Source organism: Eublepharis macularius, chromosome 4 (genome assembly GCF_028583425.1).
Source record: "Eublepharis macularius isolate TG4126 chromosome 4, MPM_Emac_v1.0, whole genome shotgun sequence".
In the NCBI taxonomy this organism is placed as follows: domain Eukaryota; kingdom Metazoa; phylum Chordata; class Lepidosauria; order Squamata; family Eublepharidae; genus Eublepharis; species Eublepharis macularius.
Window position 1 is genome coordinate 180,783,280 of NC_072793.1, and position 23,517 is coordinate 180,806,796.

At 43.2% G+C, this 23,517-nt stretch overlaps 1 protein-coding gene across 2 annotated transcripts; it reads left to right on the forward strand.

Moving 5' to 3' along the window:
* The first annotated feature begins 7,990 nt into the window (after positions 1-7,990).
* LOC129327267 (zinc finger protein 501-like) lies at positions 7,991-17,876 on the forward strand. 2 transcript variants are annotated; one of them, XM_054975762.1, is made up of 6 exons: positions 7,991-8,043; positions 10,693-10,759; positions 13,004-13,130; positions 14,760-14,849; positions 15,403-15,489; positions 16,521-17,876. In XM_054975762.1, the coding sequence occupies exons 2-6, from the start codon at positions 10,745-10,747 to the stop codon at positions 17,612-17,614; spliced, it is 1,413 nt and encodes a 470-aa protein (XP_054831737.1). In that variant the 5' UTR covers positions 7,991-8,043; positions 10,693-10,744; the 3' UTR covers positions 17,615-17,876. The 2 variants fall into 2 exon arrangements, with proteins under 2 accessions (XP_054831737.1, XP_054831738.1); XM_054975763.1 differs by having other exon boundaries at positions 15,406-15,489.
* Positions 17,877-23,517: the final 5,641 nt, after the last annotated feature.

The window sequence follows — 23,517 nt, forward strand, 5'->3', positions numbered from 1 at the left end:
TTTCATATATGTTGTTCACTGCCTTAGGGGTACCCTATTTGGGTGGAAAGGTGGCATATAAATCTTTTAAACAAATGAACACATTTCTCAGATGTAATTAGCTTAGTCAGTCAGACCATGCTAGGCTAGGTGCTTCACGTAAAGTGAGAATCAACCCTGGGGCACTGACTTGCAAGCAAAGCCTCCGTGCCGGAGCAGCCGGCTGCAAACGTGCCCTCACCTCAAGGCAGCCACAGCAGCTTAGAAGTCAGGGGTAAGAGGACCGGTTCTTTTGTGAATTAAATGTAGGTTAAATTATATGAAGCAAAGTGTAAGAATAAACAGACAGTTCTTGAAGAGGAGGGAAGCAAGCCACGGGTTTCCACAAGGATCAGTATTGGGACTGGTGCTATTTAATTTGTTCATAAGTGATCTGGAACTGGGGGCAAGCAGCGTAGAGCTCCAGGAGGATCTTCTATGAGTTGGGTGAGTGGACAATAATGTGTCAAGTGAAGTTCAGTGTAGGCAAGCGTCAGATGATGCACATAGGAACAAAAATCCTAACTTCAGTTATATGCTAATGGGGTCTTAATTTGCTGAAACTGAGAGCCGAACTACAAGTGACGGCTTACACAGGTTGGACACTAGTCGGCTTCCCTCAAGTTTTGATGGGAAAAGTAGGCATCCTGGTCTTGCAGCTGTAATGGAGAGCCAAGCTGTAAAACCAGGGCGCCTACATTTTCCATCAAAACTTGAGGGAAGCCGACTAGTGTCCAACCTGTGTAAGACGTCACTTGTAGTTTGGCTCTGAGAGAAGTGGAGAACAAGTGAATGGCAAGTGAACAGGGAGGAATACACATGAGTCTGTTCACTTGCCAGGCAAGTGTAATTCGTCACTTGTAGCTTGGCTCTCAGAGGGAAAGATGCTCTGTGATTGTAGCACAATGAAAATGCCAACACAGTGTGCCACAATGGAGAAAAAAGCAAACATTCTCCTGGGGATTATTTGGAAAGGAACTGAAAATAAAACAGCCAATATTGTAATGCCTTCAGTGGAACCGCATTTGGAATACTGTGCGCCGTTTTGGACATTACAGAACTGGAAAAAGTACCAAAGTGGGCAAGCAAGATAATTACAGGGTTGGAGAGCACCTTTCCCAGTGGAAAAGTTGAAGACTTTTTAGGTTAGAAAACAGGGGGGGGGCAGGGGGCAGGATAGAGGTTTATAAATTTAAGCATGGGCCAGAGAGATGTTTCTCTCTCTCTCCCAAATAGTAGAACTTGGTGGACACCCAGTAAAGAAGATGGGCAGCAGATTCAGGATGGACAAAAGGAAATATTTCTTCACACAAGTGATTAAAATGTGGAATTTGCTGCCAGAGGATGTAGAGATGGCCACAGCCCCGGATGTAGACAGCTTTAAAAGAGAGTTATACAGACTCGTGGAGGAGGAGTCTATCATTGGCTACTGGCTATGGGGCCTAATGGGAACCTCTATATGGAAAAGAAGTCAACCTCTGTATCCCAGTGCCAGGAGGCAACATCAGGGGAAGGCCTCGGCCTTTATGCCCTGTTGCTGGCACTCCAGGTTTACTGGTTAGTCACTGGGTGAGACAGGATGCTGGGCTAGATGGATCACTGGTGTGAACCAGCAGGGCTTGCCTTCTGATGTTCTTATGTAAACACACACATCTGGAATTAGGCAACTCGGCTCTTTAGCCCCTGGGACATGGTTTCCAAGAATGCTCAAGCCCACACATCTTACTCTGTTTGAAAGTTAACGTGGGCAGCTTTTAAAAGTTATTTAACGTGTTTTAAGCTAAAGCTAAAGCCAAGCCTGTAATCTCGCAGCGAAAACAACCCAGTCTGGGGGTTAGAATTCTAAGCTGCCGTGAGCCACAAGGAGAAGGCACGGTACGAATACTTTAATACATCAGTGCATTGATAAAGCTTTTTCTCAAACCACCCATGGCGTAGTTCTGGCCACTTTCCATTCTTGTGTCCCAAAGAAAGTCGTATCTTGGGGGTGTAGCCACCCTGTTGGAAGGGCAGAACTGGGGTAGGGACTTTGACAATGCAGAGAAACCCCTTATTCATTCAGACATTTGGGAGTCATTTCAGGAGTTTGGGAAAGGATTCATTTGTGTTTGATTTCTTATCTCTCAGTCAGCCTGGGATATCTTCCCTCTCCACTCCCCTATCCAATGTAAGCCAGTTCTTCTATGGAAACAACCCCAGATGTCTGTCTCAGAGCCAGCCCAAGGATTCCAGAATGACCAGTGAGGATACAGGTAAAAATACAGGTGAGGAAAACAGAATAACTTTCTGTTTTTTCCTGTCGAGAACAGGGTCAAATCCACATTCACCCATTACCCGCATGTTTATCGGATATCTTCCATTTGCCTCCAATCCGTGATTTTTTCCTCTTTGTTCACATTCCTGCTTCCCATCCATCTTTCTCACGCGTCCCTCCGGTCACACGGCCGCTCGAAAACCGCTTTTTTGGGCGGGACCTTTTTTCCCGCCCATTTTTTAAAAAATTTTTGAGCACACTTTTCCGTTATTTCGATCTTGCCTTATAAAGAAACATCATTGAAGATGATGCCTCTCTTTCCCCCACTGACAGCACTGATGGCTCTCTCCCGTTTCTTTTTTGGAAATTTGGAAGCATGTGGGAAGCTTTCGTGGGCATTTCCTATGCAGGACAGTTCAGTGCCTGAATTTTACTGAAGTTTCACTTCCTTGGAGTGTCATTATTTCAATATTTCGTAATTTCGATATTACAGTAATATAAAATAAAAAAAATAAAAAAACAGTTAAAAAGGAAGTTTCGCGAGTGCTACGGAGCACTTGCAATCAGCCAATAGGAACTCTCGGAATGGCCGGAGAGACAGGAAGGGGGGGTGGTTTTTAAAAAAACCACGTAAATTGTGCATTGGCCCGTTCACGGCCACCGTGAAATTCCCGTTGAAAACCTGTGACCACATATTCGGGAGAAATGCGAATGAAATGCGTCTGTTTAATGAGGTAATGTGACCGGCACTCGGGATTGCGTGGGGAATGCGGGGAACATGCGACTTAGAATGAGTAATGTGGATTTGACCCAGGTCCTGTAGGGAACTGTAAGTCATTGTTAGGATGAAATAGCTCTTGCAGACATTATACCCAAGTATGGCAGGCGGTAAGAGCCAGAGGAACAGAATGGGTAGGAAGTACCAGTAAAAATGTGTCATATAATCATCCTCCTCCACTATGCAAAAACAAGGTCAGTTTTCTGAATTTTTTATCTTTATGTCTTTCTAGGCAATATGAACTTTGGGATTATATGCTGTTCAGAAATGGACTCTCTTACTAAGTACTTGTGGAAAAGACTAAGTCAAAGCAGCATGTTGGCATTTGGGGCAGAGACTAAGAAAGAGTCATCTTGACAACAGGATTTAATATTGTTCTTTTGCTTAAAATGTAGCTAGGAAACCTGAATTGTCTGGACATTAAAATGCCGAGCTGGATATGAGATGGAATCTTACTTTTTATGAAACATTCTCCCCAAAGATGAAACCAGGGCAAAATATTTACCAGATGTGGGTCTCAGAAATAGGAACACAGCTAGGGAAATAAGAACATTCGGAGATAGTGAAAACAGAACTGGATAGAGAAACAAGAAATCCACCAATCCCTACACATTTCTGTATTTATTTCCTTCATTTCTACCCTTCCTTTCTCCTCTATGGGACCCAAAGCAACTCCAATCATTCTCTGCTCCTCCTTTTTATCCTAGGAAGTAGGTTAGGCTAAGAGAGTATGACTGGCCCAAGGTTACCCAACAATCTTCCATGGCAGAGTGGGGATTCGAACCTGGGTCTCCCAGATCCTAGTATAATAATCTTACCACTGTGGGCATTTCTGCATTAGGTTTTTGGTGCAGCTCAGCTACTGTCCCCCCCCCATTTATACAGCACCCCCCACAAAAGGCTCACAAATCTACTTCTTGACCACTTTCCTAGCTAGATTAGAGGCACTAGATATGGATAAAAATCAGGCAACCCCTCCAAATTTGAAACTAGTTGTCCTAGAAGACAAGACAGAAGAAAAACCCTAGTATTTTGCTAGATTCTGTCTTCATTGGCTCCAGGGCTGACCTGAAACCACCACCACCACTCCCGCACCACCGAGCCAAAGGCTTCAAACTGTTCGAAGGCGGCACCCGATATCAGTGACAGCAAGAGGTTTGTCCAGCCCTGCTAGCATGCTGCGATATTAAATTCCACAGCTTGGTGAGTTACAAGGCAGCTATTGCTCTGGTTAATGGAGGCAGGGGAGAAGTGCATAGGAGGGAGACAGATTCACCCAGAAATCCTGAAGGTCCCATAAAGAATATGAGAGCAAGCATGTCAGTTCTTATGAGACAGCCTTCTTGTCTCAAAATCTGAGAGAAGTCATAATGTGCCAATATGCTTGCTGAACCAGTTTCCAAAATCCACACCCAAATCCTTTCTCTCATATGCGATGGACTAGAATTGGCCCTTCTGTATCCCACCCCTGCATGTGCCCCTCTGTGCAATCAATAGGAGACACATGTTTGTGGAAGAACTTCTTGTAATGAATATTTCCTTTGGTCAGTCTATGAGGCCCACATGTCTAGAAAGACAGATGTCTCCTTTCACTCCCTGGGAAAGATGGCTCTATCTGGGGAGTAGACCTACTTTTAACTGGACCGGACTGGTCAAAGTTCTCCATGCTCTGGTGGCTGCTCCACTACTTCCCAGCTGACTCCGGCAGGTTCCTTCTGTGAATCTCCATTTTTTATTTGATTTTAGAGAGCTCTGGTCCCCTCCCCTCATTTTATCCGCATGATAACCCATGAGGTCATGGTCTGCCACTCTATGCTCTTGTGTTTAATATGCAAGTTTGAAACCATGGCGTGAAATTCAGGCCTCAGGCCTCCTTTCACAGTTGTTCTGCTTTCTCCAGGAGAGGATGTAGGGAGGGGGGCTCTAGCAGAGCAGGGGAGAGCTTTGTTTCCCACAAACTGCTCTGAAGCTCTTTTACCCCTTTGTGAATTTGTAGTGACACTCATCCCCGGCATCCATCTATCCTCCTCTGCTTTGCTTCTGGCTGCCCTTTGCTCTACTCAAGTTTCCCACCTCTTTTCTGAGGAATTTTTCCCCTCAGGGGCTCTTTCTGTGAGAACACAACATCTCTTTTGAGCAGAAATGGGGCAGTAACGGAGGGTCAAACACTGATCAGAAATTTTCATATTTTCTGGAATGTCTGCTCCTGTTATCTCTCACATACAAGCAGATCTACCAATGAGTTTGGAGTGTGCCAATTCACCTGCTAATGGACGGTTGACCCAGCACATTTCACTGCATTATTTTAATACATTCCTGATATTTTGGGCTGTTGAACTTCTAAATAAAAATTGATTAGAGACTAAGGAAGAAGGCGCTGGGAACTGGGCTTTGGAGCAAGACCCATCATAGGTCCACCTGGAGAGCAGAATTCCCTGAGGTAGATGACATGTGCTGCTCCAAACCTTATTTGGGGGCTCAGAGCATTTCAGTTTTCCGCAATATTTGCATATAAGGAATTAGGAACTGGGAATAAGGAACTGGGGACCAACTTCAGCTTCCTCCAGGAACCAACTTCAGCCTTATTTTTTCAGCTGCCATTTGAGTCTCCTTGCTGTGCTTCATTTCCCTGCCTTTTTGTGAGAGGAAAATTTCTCCCTTGGGGATCCTTTTCAGAGAGGATGTCTTGAGCTTCCCATCTCTTCTTGACTACTCATCGTGTGGGAGGCAGTCAGTGACCTGGCCAGGCCCCAAATTCTGGGCCAAATATGCTGTTTCAGCAACGAGCCCGTCCTGTCAGGAGCAGCCATCTTGATGGATTTATTGAGCACTACAATACCAGGGCCAACCTTTCTCCATCTCTCAAGGGGCATTTTGCCATCTGTGTTTGTGGCATCACTATGTCCACTGTCAAACTAGTCAGATTAAGATCTGGGAGAACCAGTTGAAATCTCCATTCTGCTGTGGGAGCTTGCTGGGTGAGTGTGGGCCAGTCACACATACTCAGCCTATCATACCTAACAGTGTTGTTGTACAGATAAAATGGAGGAGAATTATGGAATCCATCTTGAGTCCCTGTTGAGAAGAAAGGTCGGGTATAAATGAAGTAAATAAAATAAACAAGGTGTAAGCAGCCCTTTTCTCTCTTCCTGAAGAAGATACAACACTTTCCTGACTGAGAACATTATAGAAAGAGCCTTAATGGGCCCACCTGGCCTAGCATCCTGCTTCCAGCAGTGGACAGCTAAGTACCTGGGAAACCCACGAGCAGATGAGAAAGCCAGGTGCACTTAATCTTTGTGGTCTTCAAAGCTAATCTTGTTCACTGTGGTACTGACTGTTCTGTCCTGCCATGAATTTATCTGAAACCTTCCAAACTAGAAGCCCTTGCTGAATCCTGTGGCAGTGAGTTCCATAAGTTTAACTGTGTGATGTGTGAATCGGCAATTCTATTTCCACTGTGAATTTTCTGTTGGATGACTTTAACCCATAGCATTAAGCAACTGGGAGCGGGAGGTGGGGGTGGCATTTCTATCTGCTGTCCGTACCATTTATAATTTTATATGCTTGCCTTCTCCGCATCTGTAGCTGTTCAAACCTTTCTTGCTTTTTCCTTTTGCACTGGAAAAGTGGGCAGAATACCGGTCTTTCTATATCTCTCTCACACGCACACGCTTTTCTAAATGCAGCTTGGCTCACTTCCTTGAGTAACCTAGAGCTGCTTCCTTTGCAGGCACCTTTTCTGAGGTTTGCCTTGTGCTCTGCTTGGTTGGCTGGTGGGTGAATGTATGGCTGGGTTCAATTTAAACATTTACATAGGGCACAATGATATGGGCAACTTGGAGGGTTGCCACTGATTCCTTTAATATCAGTTTGGGCTATAGCAATTACTAGGTGATGTTAAAAGAATTGGGTATATTTTTTTCTCATCTAGTTGGCGACCTTGTAATTGCAGATACTCATTTTGGCTGGGGACAGTCCAAGAATAAGCAGAGGTAGAATGCAGAAAATTCTGAATTGGAATATGGAGTGGACTGGAGCTCACATGTCCTAAAAGAGGGATAGTTGGTGAGATGGTGCATGTGTGTGAGACAGACAAAACAGCACTGAAACAAAAATGACATTGTGGCTTTTCTGGTCCTTTTCGATGCAGAGATACAAAGGGTGCAGGCAGTTTTTCTCTTGATTGATTGGCTGGGAAGGAATGGGGAAGGGAATCTGCAAGATGGTTGGAGAGAGACTATTTGCAAACAGATTTTGTGCTATAGCACTCCAACCTGTTCCAAATTTTAATATAATTTTTATAGCACATGCATGAAAAAATGAACAAGGGGGGAGCTGAGAAGACGCCTTGGCGGCTGTGAAAACCACGCCTCTTCCCCATCCAAGAAATTTGAGGGGTCCTTGAGGAATCCACGTGGAAGGGAAAACTAAAAAAAAAAGAGGAACGCGTGCAGAGAACCCCTGTACATGGAAGCTCTCTTGCCAGCCCGGTTGACAAATTACAGCGAACACACGCCCAATAACTATACACCTGATTATTTTTAAGATATGCATTGGGTAATTCTCATGTTAATCCCATGCGGAATACAAGCCACTCATTTATCTTGATACTGGTCCTGGGTTCCAGATGCCAATTGAACGCGTGTGGGCTCTTTCTTACAAAGAGATGTACGCGTGCTATTTTTCATTGAAGCCTTACCACCACATTTCACACACACCCCTTGCAACAACAGCGGGCAGATTTCCCCCAGATAATTTCACAGCGCATAAAAATTCCTTGCATGCCCTTCCCCGCGCGCCCCTTTCTCACTCCTTTGGGGAAGGGTTAAAGGACGAGAGTGTGGATTCCTAGAAAGGCAGCTAGGAAGGACAAGGGGGGGTGGGGGAGGACAGTCAGAATTGATACCGCCGCTTCCTGCCCCGCCTCCTTTTATGAGAAAGGAGTCTTTGATTTTTCTACATGCTGCGTTAGCTGCTTCGAAGCGATCTAGTGAGTCTGGCAAGCGCATTGGGCTGCAGGGGGGGGGGGAATGTGAGGCTGGGGTGGGTGGGAAGGAGCCAAGCAACGAGGGGGGGGGGCTGGGGTGAGGAGGGGGTAAGAAAGGGTTGCCTGCCCCCTTGCACTGCATCCCGTAGGGATCACAAGGGGTTAGTGTACAACAGCCGTGCAGGGTAGTCCAGTGCTAGTCATGTGGGAGATTAAAGAGAATGGACTGCAAGAGCACTCACGTTGAAGAGTGGGGTGTGTGGGATAGGGTTGCCAACCTCCAGGTGGGGGACTGGAGTCAAAGAATTATAACTAATCCCCAAACTATGTAGGTCAGTTCCCCTGGAGAAACTGGCTGCTTCAGTTATGGCATATCCTGCTAAGATTTTGTCCTTCCCCAACCCTGCACAATATCTGCATTTTAGACCCAGACTTTCATGGGGGCTGACAGCTGTGATCTTTGTCCCTGACATGATTCTTGGTGGCCTGATAGAACTTCTGTTTGTTTTTAGGGAAAAGAAGGGCTGCTAGTGCACAAAACGATGCCCCTTGCTTTCTCTCCCCCCCTCCCCCTGCCCCCAGTTCATCATGGCTTGGCATGAGAAAGGCAGATGACTCTGATGCCCAAACAACTGAAGGAGTTGCTTTCTGTGCCAATTTAATATTTATTTACGTTATTTATAGTCTGCCTTTCTCCCCAAGACCCAGGGCGCATTTCACACTTAATGCAATCAACAGCTGGGTCAATCAATAAGCAATATGATAGGGTACAGATTGTAGAGGTTTGAAAACAAGCAGAAATCTGATACGGAGCTGAAACAACGTTGAAACAAAACGTAATCAATTTGACATAACATAATAAAAGACAGTAATAGCCAACGCACAGTAGTATAGTCTACAGTCCCTGTATCGAAGCATCTCTTTGAACCATTTCCCTACAGCGCAGCCCTACTGCCTATGTAAGAAAGCTCTTCTGAGGAGTTAGTGCAGTTTGCAGAAAGCCAGGAGAATGGGAGCTTTCCTGACCTCTTCAAGCAGGCCATTCCATAAGGTGGGGGCCGCCACAGAGAAGGTGCATGTACAGGCAGCTGATTGTGCCTATTTGCAAATCAGTAAGGGGTGGTGCACGAGAGAAGGCATCTCCTCCCTCATCCCCCCCCCCCCACTAGCTCGTGCTGCATTCCAGTGCTAGAGGACAACATCATGGCTGGCCACTGTGTGGAGCAGGACGCTGGACTTGGTGGGCCAGCGGCCTGATCCAGCCAGGGCTCTTACACGCCGCAGCTGCACAACACAGGGCACGGACACAACCAAAAGTGCACTTTTTAAAAGGAGGTGTTAAGGAAGAAAGGAAAGACCTCTTCCTAAATATGCATTCAGGACTGGGTCCTCCTGTGTCGAAGAAGTAAAATGTGGTCCCAGATTTGATTTCAGCTACACGTTGATGACACATATCCAGAAACACTGGCAACTCCACACCAGCTTATAACACCAATGAAGAGTTTTGTTTGAGCGCAGTGACCATGTGAAGAAATGCATGGCCTGCTCTATAAATGATAATAGAGACATAGAATCGGAAGGGGGCTCTCCAGCCCCTTGCACAATGTAGGAAATTCACAATAATCTCCCCCCCCCCCACACACACACATCCAATGACCCCTTCTCCATGCCCAGAAGATGGCAAAACACCATCAGGATCCCTAGCCAAACTGGCCTGTGGAAAATTGCTACCTGACCCAAAGGTGGTGATTGGCCTTACCCTGGGCATGTAAGAAGGGGCCATGAGAACTAAGCACTAATGTAACCCTTCCTGCCCTTCCCCTGACCATCTGCCCAGGTTCACAGAATCAGCATTGCTGTCAGATGGCCATCTAGCCTCTGCTTAAAAACCTCCAAAGAAGGAGAGCCCACCTCCTTCTGAGGGAACCTGTTCCACTGAGGGACCGCTCTGTCAGGAAGTTCTTCCTAATGTTTAGCCTAAAGCTCTTTTGATGTAATTTCAAGCCGTTGGTTCCGGTCCAAGCTTCTGGAGCAACAGAAAACGGCTCTGTACCATCCTCTATGTAACAGCCCTTCTAGACCTTGGTCATCATGCCTCCTCTCCAGGCTGAGATATGAGATTTGGCCAGAATTGATATATACTAATTTCTGGATGTGTGGGTTTGTTTTTATGATTCTTTGTAAAAGTGTGTATTATGGACCCCTGAAGAAGGCCCGTGGGGCTGAAATGCATACGGTCTTGGGCTGGACATTTGACATGTTCATCAACTGTTGTTTTTAATTTTATTATTGTGTATACTGGATAATAAGTACTGGTTTTGATTACATTTCATTTGCTATAGCTTAACCCTTGCAGTATCTTAAGGATATTTCAGGTTGAGTTTGGGTTTTTCCCTCCCCCTTCTGTTTTCGCTGTTGCGTGAAATTGACAGTCATGTAAACTGGGAAATGGAAGGCTTGTAGGATCTGTCAGTGTTCGCTTGCATGCAGGTCCACATGACAGTTTTACCCTGATCTTCGAAGGCTTGGTTGGGAAAGAGGAATTCTTTGATCTTGGCTGTTTGGAGGTTGAGAGGGTGGTAAGACATCTGCGTGAAATGTGTACAAAATACTAAAGTCTTCCTGTTGCTCATGTCTCTCTCTCTCTTTCAGGCCGTGGTGCCACATCCTGGGACATCTCCTTGTTGGGGTGGAAAAAACCACGATGCAGCCTGCTCAGGTGAAGAACCAGTGGGGTGAAGTGGCTAGAGTGCTGGGACTGGGGGGCTCAGGTTCGAATCCCCACTGAGCCATGGAAGCTTGCTGGGCCAATCTCTCTTGACCTAACCCACCTCACTGGGTTGTTGTGAAGACAAAACAAGGAAGGGAAAACTATGCCTGTCACCCTTTGGAGGAAAGGCAAGATAAAAATGTGTTATCCATAGAAAGAGCAAATCTTCACAGAGAGCTGCAGAGAACATCTGGATAGACCTCCTTCCATGCTCTAACCTGTCTCTGCCTTTCTCCTGCTGCCAGACAGTAACGCTGCCCCCAAATGCACAAGTTTTTTTCCCATAAACAATCCAGAAATAATTTGAACAAACATTTTTAACTGTTTCCCTTAATGGCCATCAGAGACAATGGTTTGAAAATGTGCCTGCAGTGATATTTCAACCAGGTTTGATGACCTACCATCTCTGGTGAATTCGATTTTGCTGGAAATGGGGCCAGGTTAAGAGGTCCTTTGGTGCATATGTGGTGGGGATATGAGCTAGTCCAAATAGAGTGTATAAGAAGATATATGTTTGTTTATTTACGATATTTATCGTTCACCTTGCTCACTGAGACTCAAGGTGGCTTACGCAGTGTATGACATGGGACACATTTACTGGATGGCATGTGGCTTTGGTGAAACAGTTAAGTGTTGCAACCAGAATGGAAACAGCAAATATCTCCAGAAAAATGACAGTGGCTAGATGGGCTTGGGTTTATAATGCCCGTAGACAAGATTGTGACCTGCAAATTTGGTAGGTTCCAGATTTCTGCAAGTCAAATCCTATTGTATTGTCTATTGGATGCCCCGACCTGTTGAGTGTATTGACTTCTTCTGTGCAATCCGCCTTGACTTCCAGCAAGAAAGATGGACTACAAACAAACACACACACACACGCACACACACACACAAGCACACACACACACACACACAAACAAGATAATTGAAATCTTGGACATTTCATTCATTTATTCAAAAAAAGTCTATATAGTGCATTGTTTTAGATGGGTAGCCATGTTCGTCTGCAGTAGAACAGCAGGATTTGAGTCCAGGGGCACCTTAGAGCTAAACAAGATTTATAAGCTTTTAAGATTTTCAAATTTCTAAGCTTATAAATGTATACGGTTTATAAGCTTTCAGGAGTCAGAGCTTCCTTCTCCTCATGTCTGGCTCTTGAAAGCTTACACCCTGAAAATCTTGTTGGTCCCGAAGTTTCTGCTGGACTGAAATCCTTCTTGTCTACAGAGTGCAAAGACTTTTAGACAAAATAATACAAGTAAAAACTTAAAAAGAAATCCCAAAATTTTGGGGAAAATATTCATATCCAAAATATAGTAGACTGAAGTTTGGAAAAAAATAACAAACTTACTTCATAGCTGTCCTAGTGCTGAATTAATAGCAGCCGCTTGAATTTTTAAAGCTCCTGAAATACATTTGGCAACTGCTAAAACAATATGATTTATGTTTCCAGTGAAAAGATTAAGTAAATGGTAGACATCAGACCTAGTGGGGCATGTAACAAGAGGAAGAATTATCAGAGAGGCTTTTAAACTGTCGTACAATTTACATGAAAAGTAAATTTAGAGTTAGGATTTCAGGCACCATAAGCCTACATGGACAAATTCTTGGCCCGCTTGGGATATTGGAAGTCTTGGACGTGCTTTTGTTATGCTTTGTACTGTGATTATGATGCCCATATTTATTCTGGTGGATTTTTCTTAGGGTCTTAAGGACGTTCCCCATTGTGTATATGTGTGTCTGTGTATATTCTTTGTGTAATTATTCTGAAAATAATATTTTTTTTAAAAAAAATCATGTTTCAATTGAGAAACTGCATAGGGTAGGCAGAGAGGAGAATAAACAACAGAATTTTAAAATACAAAACAAAAGCATTCCCCAGAAAAAAGAGGCAAACCAACAAAAACTGTGTTCTCACAATGAGACTGTTGAGGTTCTTTAGACATAAGGGAGAAGGGGCCGTTCTGTGTGGATTCAGGAGCAAACCGGGGGCCACCTGCTTCCCTTCTTCTCCTGTCTCCTGGCTACAGGCTTGACTAGTATTTAACTAGCATTTAACTGGTTAAATGGCAGCCCTGCTTGAAGCTTTGAGTCCTCCCAGAAAATGCCCAGTTACTGCACCTTTTCTTCTTGCAAGCTGTGAGCAACTCGTGTGCGTGTATTGTATGCTTGTGTGTGTTCTGCTTCTTCCAGGAGCTCGTGACCTTCAGGGAAGTGTACGTGTACTTCACCGACGAGGAGTGGGCTTTGCTGGATCAGGACCAAAGAGCTTTGTTTATTGACGTCATGCTGGAGAATTACGGGATCGTGGCCTCTCTGGGTAAGGCTTCCTCATTGTCCTCGGCTAGTAGATGATGAAGGGAGAAACAGCCTAAATAGACAGCAAAAAAAGTGCCACGGTTATGTGTGCTTTGCTTGGCCATGGTAGGCCGGACGTTCTGCAAAATCCAAATTCTATCTGGGGAGATATATAATTGATGTGAACGTAATTGTCACATTTTCCTTTTTTGCACTGTCTTATCCCATTTTTTAGTCTGTTAGGTGTGGAAAGGATTTTGTGAATTCTTTTTTCTTTCTTTCAGATTTTAGATTTTATTTAAGAAATAGGAAAAAACAATTAATAGCACATAGAACCTTATACAGAAAACTATTAAATAGATCTAATAGGTTATGTATGCTTTGAAATACATTGAATAATAATAATAAACTGAAGTACCTAGAATATAAGTAAAATATATGAGCTATTTTTTAACTCCCCTTCCTCAGTTCCAAGCAGATAGTCCGAAGCAATACAAATTATAATTCCACCTATTGTTGAGGATCCTGCATGAATGAAACTATAAACATTTGTACGTTATGTATCCACATTAAATTCTATCACAGATTATTTAGTATTAATTCCATTGCTTGACTTAGTATCTTAAAGTTGGGTCTAGTCTTAAAGATTACTCATCTTTAACATGAGGATTTTGTGAATTCTGACTGTCTTTCCACTCTCCACTGGGAATCTCAATGTGCCTAACCACATTTATTTATCGAATTAATCTAAAACCCTGCCTTTCTCCCCAGTGGAGATGCAGAGTGGCTTGCATTGTTCTCTTTGCCCCCATTTTATTTTCACAACAACCCTGTGAGGTAGGTTGAGCTGAGAGTGTGTGGGGTTGGTCCGAGGTCAGCGGGTGCTGCTGAGGCTTCTAGCTCCACGAGGCCCTATTCTGCTTTTATGTAGTGTTGCCTTTCTGTCCTCTTTTGGGGTTTCTCTCACATGGGTTATCTACCCCATATTCATTGCTGTTGGGAAGTGGTTTTTTCCCTTCTGCTTGCCTGCAGCATCGGGGTGCGCGTGTGCACCTCCAGGGGTTTCATCAGCTTTTGTCTGATTTTTCTCAAACCTGCTGTGCTCCAAAGTTTTGGGAAAGATCCCAGTAAAACCTGGACGGCTGCTGTGCGGATGAGAAAATTTGGATTTTCTGACCCACGTGGCAGCCATTTTCCCTGTCTCTGTCTCTAGCACAGTCATTTCCTCCTCGCCACTGGGATAGGCTTTTATTTTTTAAAATATGAACACTAGACTATTGTTGTATTGGTATAAAGTTGTGCTGATTAGGTGTAGCCGTTTCTCTGAATCCCCAGCTTTAATTTTTTTAAAGAACTTGGTACAATGGTAGATCAATACAACAATATTCTAGTACTTTTTTTTAACACAAAAGCCCTGGTAGCCTAGGTATGTGGGGTGGCCACTTCTGGAGGATTGGAGCAGGGAAACTGTGGGGAAACCTGTCACTGGAAATCCTGTTGTGGCTGCTCTTTATCTTCAGTTGCACCAGCAGTGCGGGAACCACAAAAACCTGTCTCTGTGTGGAAGACGCCTTAGATGCAGGAATTTTTTTAAAAGGGCGCTTTGAATATTTTTGTAGACAAAATTAATGGGGCTGTGTCTTTTTTTAAGGGTTAGTTCCCCAACCTGACCTAGTCTTCCAGCTGAAGGATGAGGAAGATCCATTTGTTCGCCGTTTCGAGGAACGGGGGAAGTTGACAGGTAGGTATCTAGATGTTTGGGGGGGGGGTGGTCTTGATGTTTTGAATGTTGCTTGGAAAATGAAATTTTTCCTGTAGGGTTTAATTTTTTCCTTTTGCCATAGCAGTGTTGACAACAACAACAACATTCGATTTATATACTGCCCTTCAGGACAACTTAATGCCCACTCAGAGTGGTTTACAAAGTATGTCATTATTATCCCCACAACAATAATCACCTTGTGAGGTGGGCGGGGCTGAGAGAGCTCCTAGAAGCTGTGACAGACCCAAAGTTGGCTTCAAGCGGAGGAGTGGGGAATGAAACCGTTTTCCAGATTAGAGTCCCATGCTTTTAACCACTACACCAAACTGATGGCATCCCCCCCGTTCCCCCCCCCAAAGAAAGCCTTGATATAGTATAAATTCTGAGCTTCATGAGCAGAGATCAAGTGTCCTTCCTGTTGGATGTGTGTACAAGAATTAAAAGCTTGACTTTCTACCCTCTCCCTTTTGGGGGATCATGGCACAAAAATTTTGCTTTGAAATGCCTGAGTATTTTTCTCTTTTCCTGAAAGAAGCTCCCAAACCTGACCCGACGTCCTGGCTGAAAGAAGAGGCAGACCCCTCCATCCAAGAATGTAGAGAAGAGGAGACATTGGCTGGTAAGTGCTTTGATGTGTGCGGGGACCCTTTGTTTGGGAATTATCGATGTGGCTTGGAAAACTGCTGCATTTCTCCTCCATGAGGCACTCTGACCTGTCAGGCTACCTGTTCCGCCAGTGGGCGTCTCACATGGCTTCATGATACCTTCTTATCTCCACTTGGCATCTTGTATCATCTTCCTGAGAATTTTTTTTTTCAGGAGAGCTTAAATGGGATGTCAGAGACACCCCTTTTTTCCTTTCCCAGCCTCTGGGAAATCCCATTTTCCTTGCAGGCACAGAGATAGCTTGGTCGTGATTCAGTGGCCAGTCACACTGAAGAGGAGGGAGAAGAGAAATTTCAGTCCTTGATCAGAAGAAGGCCTGCGAGATCCAGCATGAGTGTTCCATTCATGATCTGGTTCAGGGAAACCTGGTGAACGGGGAAGTGACGGGTTTCTATTCATTTTGAGGAAGATGCTGTAAAAGGCAGCTAAGCTTTGGCCAAATTTCTGGGAAACGTAATGGGTTTCCCCCAGTTTGGCCTTTCTCATATGAAGTGGCTTTACACTGAATCAGACCCGTGGTCCATCAAGGACAGTATTGTCTACTCAGATTGGCAGTGGCTTTCTAGGGTCACAGGCACAGGCCTTTCACATCTCTTATTGCCTGGCCCTTTTAACTGGAGATGCCAAGAACGGGATCTGGGACCTTCTGCAGGCAAAGGACATGCTCTTCTACCCTCCCCTCCTTTTCCCCCACCATGGTTTCATTAGAGTTCTGGTTTTTCCTCCCAGTATTGTTATTTTTGTGGAAACCAGTGCCATACCTGGCCTAAAAATGGTGAGAGTGATGAACATTCATGCATGTGCCTTATAAAAGCAGGTGGGAACTGCCGTGTTCCAGACAGCAGTTCCTTTGAAACGTTTTCAGCTGCAAAACCTATTTATCAACAGAGGCCATCAAAATGATGTGATTTGTCTTGGAGTACTCGGTATGGGTGAAGAAGGTAATTACATGCTCAGTCACAGATTTTCTCTTTTTCCCTGCAGGGGGTGAGCAAAGCAATAAAAATTCTACGGACCCACATGTGGTTTCTATAACAGGAAACAATCCTGAAAGGAGGGAAGAAACGCTTGGGAATCAAAGCGTAGGAAGAAGGCAGGATGAAAACCAGGGTGGGGAAAGACCGTATAAATGCTTGGAGTGTGGGAAGACCTTTTCTGAGAAATCCAGCCATAAGAGACATCAAACAGTCCATTCCGAGGAGAAGCCATACAAATGTTTGGAGTGTGGGAAGACTTTCAGGTGGAGCACAAACCTGACTTCCCATCAAAGAACTCACACAGGGGAGAAACCATATGTGTGTTCAGTGTGTGGAAAGAGCTTCAGTCACAACAGAAAACTTGCTTACCATCAGCAAGTACACACAGGGGAGAAGCCATATAAATGTTTGGAGTGTGGCAAGAACTTTGGAAAGAAGGATCACCTGGTTGCCCATCAAAGAGTACACACGGGGGAGAAACCATATACATGTTCTGAGTGTGGAAAGAACTTCCGGTGGAGCACAGATCTGACTTCGCATCTTAGAATTCACACAGGGGAGAAGCCATATACATGTGTGGAGTGTGGAAAGAGCTTCAGCCGGAGCACGACTCTTACTTTGCACCAAGTAATGCACACGAGAGAGAAACTGTACCAGTCCTTGGAGTGTGAGAAGAATTTCAGCCACAGCTCAAGCCTTACTTCTCAACAAGTCCATGCAAGGGAGAAACCACATAAATGCCCAATGTGTGGTAAGAGCTTTAGGAAAAAGGACCATGTGACTTCCCATCTAAGAATCCACACAGGGGAGAAACCTTATACATGCCTAGTGTGTGGAAAGAGCTTCAACCGGAATGGTACCCTTACTTTGCATAATAGAATCCACACAGGGGAGAAACCGTATCAGTGCTCTGAGTGTGGAAAGAGCTTCAATCAAAAGGTTAACCTTACTTCCCATCAAAGAATCCACATGGGGGAGGAACCCTATGCCTCTAATCAGTCACCTCCAATTTTACAGCAGCTGTGGGACAAAACTGTGTACTTCCAAAGTGCTAGTGAGACATGTTTGCCACAAGCTGTGTGCCCAGGCGGAACCTCATAAAGCTGCCTGTGCAAGAAAGCGCTCTTGCTGATTCAAGCGAGTTAGCTAAGCCACACTGCACAGGGAAAAGAAAAAAATTCCGATTTCTTGAACCAGTGGATATTTTACCATCCCTTTGTGTTAAGCAGACACAATGTTGGCTCTGTAACTCGTGTACAATACCAGACTCAGGAGTGAAACAAGGGAACGGCTGCTGTTGTATTTATTATAAAACTGCTTGTGTCCCTGTTGCTAGGGAGGTGGATGGGGTGGGAGAGTACAAGTGTTTTAACAAATAAATACATTGAGTGAGCTAGGCCTGTGGAGTTATAGGTTCAAAATTCCTGCTTGGAAGATTCCAACCCCACCTATGCCATGGAAGCTCACTGAGTGACCTTGGGCCAGTCACACGCTCTCAGCCTAATCTACCTGTTCCAGGTATCTCAGATTTAGCCATGTGCTTAAGAAGGCTTAGTTGTCTAACTCCCATTCCTGTATCAGTTCATTTATCTCCTGGCAAGAGTCTTTGTAGTTTTTTGGGCACAGTATACGATTAGAGAACCTTTGTTTCTGTTTTATCCCTTTATCATAACGTAACTATTACATCTTGAACATTGACTGGTTGAAAGAAAACAATACCATCCATTACTTCTACATAGATGATTAAAGCTGAGCAAGTATTTTAGTCCAGTGGAAATTTCTCTTCTGCGTGTGGAGGGCCATGTTCGCAGTTGCCATCAATCAAGAGTCCACCCTGGCATGAGGCCTGCACGTCAAGAACGTTTACAGCTTATCCATTTCTCCAGTGGTAGTTGTTTCATGGTGGGAACCCCCTGCCAACCACAAGCCCCTCTGGGTAAAAGCCTTCCCCACTTCCCTGAGAAATAGGATCAGTGCTCAGAAAAGTCACAAGTGGCTCCCGAGCCACTGAAGGAGTATTACTGCTTTAGTCCCTTATGCAAAGATAAGCAGATCACAAGCAAGCAGCTTTTTCTAAAATGAGGCCAAGCTCCCAATATTTATAGATATTGAAAATCGTCTTCCCACAACAGCTAGCTGTCTCATTTAAGGGTGCACAGTTTTGGCTAGCTGATTATGGCCTCATAACTTCAAGTACCATGCAGCATTTATCTATAAAAATGGTTAGTTTGTTCTCACTACTTTTTATCACAACAAATTTTAAAAGTTTCTCATACATAGGAATATCTGTTGGCCCTCAACCAATATACGTCTTTGAATGATATCTTCGGCGGCCGTTTCCACATGCCCGTAAGCCTCCGGAAAACTGCACAAAACTCATGGCACGATGGCATCTGCATAGCGCAATTTCCCGTCACGATCCCGTTTAACAGTGTTATGACATCAGAAAGCGCACCATTAAATGGGATCATGATGGGTCATGCATCATGAGTTTTGTGCGATTTTCCAGAGGCTTACAGATGTGTGAAAATGGCCAGTATTTAGTTGGACTTACCTGAGGAGTTAGCTTGAGAGTCACTGTCAGTCTGAACAGACAATATGGATCTTGTGTTGTGTTTGAAATTTTTTAATATTTCCAAAATAAAAAGTACAGAAAAAACGGGGAGTTACAGGGTCAAAAGTGGGGTAGGATTTTGCACTACAAGAGTTATTAAAATACAGAGTACACAAAACACATATTAATCAGAGTTAATCAATATTAAAATAAAGAATACGTATACTATGGTTGTTGTGGGTTTTCCGGGCTGTATTGCTGTGGTCTTGGCCAAGACCACGGCAATACAGCCCGGAAAACCCACAACAACCATCGTTCTCCGGCCTTGAAAGCCTTCGACAATACATCGAATACGTATACTATTCCAACTACTGAGTTTTTTCACCTTTATCTTCACAAACTAAATACATTATGAAGTCTACCTTGTCCCTAATATTTGACCATTTCCATCTTATCATGGCTTTATATTCAGTATTTATCAATATATAAACCTCATTCCATAATTGCTGCACTATTTCATCTTAACTCTTTATATAACTGATTAATATAGCGATCCTCATCCTCTCTACTTGTCCCTAACGTTATCGATGCTTCCAGATCTTCAAACTATTTTAGCAATTAGCAATAATATATTTAATTATATATTCAAACCTTTCTCCCCTTGTTAGACTATAAGCACTAATAACAATAAATCGGTACTTTATAGAACTGCAACCTCTTATTTATTTTATTCTTTATAAGCAAAATAATTCCCCCATTTCTCTTCTAATTCACTTACTGGTCTTCTATTTATATAACTCGTCAGTTTCACCATCACTGCATATTCTGCCATCTTTATCTTTCCAAATTTCCTTGTTTGGGCATCCATCTTCTTTCCAGACAATATGGATCTTGATGGACTAACAGTCTGATTCAGTATAAGGTAAGAACATCAGAAGATCCTGGCTGGATTAGACCAGCAGTCCCTCTAGTCCAGCACCCCATTTCACACAGTGGCCAACCAGTTACTCGGAAGGGCTAACAATACAGCATAAAGGCTGAGGCCTTCTCCTGATGTTGTCTCCCGGAATTGGCATTCAGAGATTTACTGTTTCTGAATATGGAGGTTCCCATTAGTCACCAGGTGACTTTAGGTAACTTCATGTGTGACCTAGGTCGTTTCTCATACCTGGGCCCCAGCCCCTGATATGAGTTAGACAATTTCTAATCCAAGAAAGGCCATCTGTTACTCCCTTGGTCATCCAGAGGAGTTAGCCGTGTTAGTCTGTAGTAGCAAAATCAAAAAGAGTCCAGTAGCACCTTTAAGACTAACCAATTTTATTGTAGCATAAGCTTTCGAGAATCACAGTTCTCTTCGTCAGATGCATGGAAGGCAGAAAGAAACTGGTCAAATATAGAGGAGGGGAGGGGAGAAGGAGAGGAGGGATGTAAACAACTCCTTTGATATGGAGATGCAAACAGCTTCCTTTGATGTGGGGATCAGTTTGCTTGTGTAAAGGTTCAAAGGAGTTTGCCGTGTTAGTCTGTAGTAGCAAAATCAAAAAGAGTCCAGCACCACCACCAAGACCATACAATTCCACTGCAGCACAAGCCTTCGATAACCACAGCCCTCCCCGCCAGATGCATCTGACAAAGAGAACTGTGGTCCTCGAAAGCCCATGTCAGGTGCCACTGGACTCTCTCTACCCCGCCTATGTAAATGAAATCAGTTACCTGTGATAATGAGATAACCATTCATAGTCCCTATTCAGTCCCAGCTTGACAGAGTCAAATTTACATATGAATTCCAATTCAGCAGCTTCCCATTGGATTTTGTTTTTGAAAGGTTTCTGTTGAACTACAGCGACCTTTAAGTCTTTGATGGAATGTCCTGGTAGATTGAAGTGTTCTCCCACTGGTTTCTGGATGTTGCCATTTCTAATGTCAGATTTGTGTCCATTTATTCTTTTGCGTAGAGGTTGGCTGGTTTGTCCAATGTACCAGTAATGACTTGGTGCTTGCACAAGGGACTACGTTTACCTTTACCTGCACAAGATCACACTAGTCATATACATGATGGTAACAATTGCACATAAAGAGCTGGTCCTGGTTTTTGTGTTCACAACTGCTAGCTGTCCACATTGTCACAGAATCAGGGAAGTGCAGTAGCCAAGGGGGCTTTCTGTCAATCACATTTAGGACATCGATCCAGAGGAGTTAGCAGTGTTAGTCTGCAGTAGCAAAATAGCAGAGTCTAGTAGCACCTTTAAGACTAACCAACTTTATTGTGGCTTAAGCTTTCGAGAGCCACAGCTCTCTTCATCAGATACATCTTTTTTTTTGTAAAAATTTTTATTGGATTAGAAACAGTCCATATCATTTACAATCACATTCCCTAAAATTTTCCAATTCTAACCCCCTCCCTTTCCCCCCCTTTTTATTGACTTCCAACAGTTTTCCAACCCCTCATTCTATTTTCCCTTTACTCATATCAACTTTGATACATTTGTTAAAATATACTTTCAAATTCTTCTAAGCTTATCTATCATAATTGTGCTATTTCTAATTCCTTCCCTTACAAATGAATAATACTCTCTTAACCTATCTTCTTCAATGATACTAATAATATTCATTTTAATAATCTATGCTCTATCTTATTCTTTCTAGTCTCTTCAGTACGGGACAAACAATTTGCCCCTCGTTATACATATCTTCTAATACTTCTATAAACATTACATACATTCATGATAAATCAATCAATTTGACTTATATTCTATATGTTGCTCTTTACTTCCTTTTACATATCCTATCTATCTTAATTATCTTATTTCACCATTGTAAAGCTATCTACCAAAAATAGTCAATATATATCCATTTAACATAAGTCAGTCTATTAAATCCACATTCCGTATGCTAGTCTATTATCCTTATAATTCTTATATTAATAGCACTACTAATACTCTATATAATAATTAAATATGATATTTGCTTAGAATTATTCTGTTAGCTCTCCACCCCGGTATAGTCACTTCCCTCTTCTTATATTATATTTCAGTAATTTTCAAACTGCCACAGTTCTCCTCCCACCTCCCATTTTTTCACCAGATATTGTTTCAGCTTCTCCCAGTCCTTGTTAAACTGCCCTGGGTCAAGGTCTCTCAGTTTTCTTATCATTTTATCCATCTCCGCCATGTACAGCAATTTGTAGGTCCAGTCCTCGATAGTTGGCACTTCTTGTACTTTCCACTTCTGCGCATACAAAAGTCTAGCTGCTGCTGTCATATAAAATAACAATGTCCTATATTGTGCTGGGATATCCTCCATTCCCAAGTTCAGTAGCAGGAGTTCTGGGTTCTTATTAACTTGAAATTGTAAAATCTCACTCATTACTTTTGTTATTTCCCCCCAGTACTGCCTAGCTACCTCACACGTCCACCACATATGATACAAAGATCCCTCATGCTTTCTACACTTCCAGCATTTATTAGACATATTCAGATTCCCTAGCGCAATTTTCTTTGGTGTCAGATACCAACGGTAAATCATTTTATAAACATTCTCTTTAATATTAGTACATGTCGTAATCTTCAAGGTATTTTTCCACAAGTATTCCCATGCCTCCATTGTTATTTCTTTATTAAAATTTATAGCCCACTTCACCATTTGCACTTTAACTACCTCGTCTTCAGTATACCATTTTAACAGTACTTTATAAACCTTTGAGATTTCCTTTTTATCTTCTTGTAAAATTACTTTCTCTAGTTCTGAATTCTCCATTCTTATTCCTCCCTTCGCACAGTCCGAATAATAAAGGTCTCTAATTTGTCTGTATTGAAACCAATTGTAGTTTGGGGACAACTCTTGTTGTGTCCTTATTCTTATTTTAGAAAATTCTATTTGAGTTATCTCCTTATACGTTAAACACTGTTGTTCATTATCAACCGTTCTTGGATCAATTGCTTCATATGGAACCACCCAGGAGGGAGTTCCTCCCTGTAGGTAATCTTTATGTTTCTTCCAAACTGTGAAGAGGCTTCACCGAATATAATGGTGCAAAAACATAGAGTCTGCTTTCACTTTGTCATACCATAAATATCCATGCCAACCGAACAGTTTTTTATATCCCTCTAAGGCCAGTAATTTGCGATTTTTCAGCGTTATCCACTCTTTCAACCATACCAGACAGATTGCATCATAATAAAGTCTCAGGTTGGGCAGTTGCATTCCACCCCTTTCTTTTGAATCCTGCAACACTTTCATTTTCACCCTAGGCTTCCTGCCTGCCCACACAAAGTCTGATATTTTCCTCTGCCATTTTTCAAATTGTTTAGAGTCCCGGATAATTGGTATTGTCTGTAACAAAAACATCACTCTTGGCAAAACATTCATCTTGACTGCTGCAATTCTTCCCAGCCATGACAAATTCAGTCTATTCCACTTAATCAAATCCTGCTCTATTTGAGTCCATAGT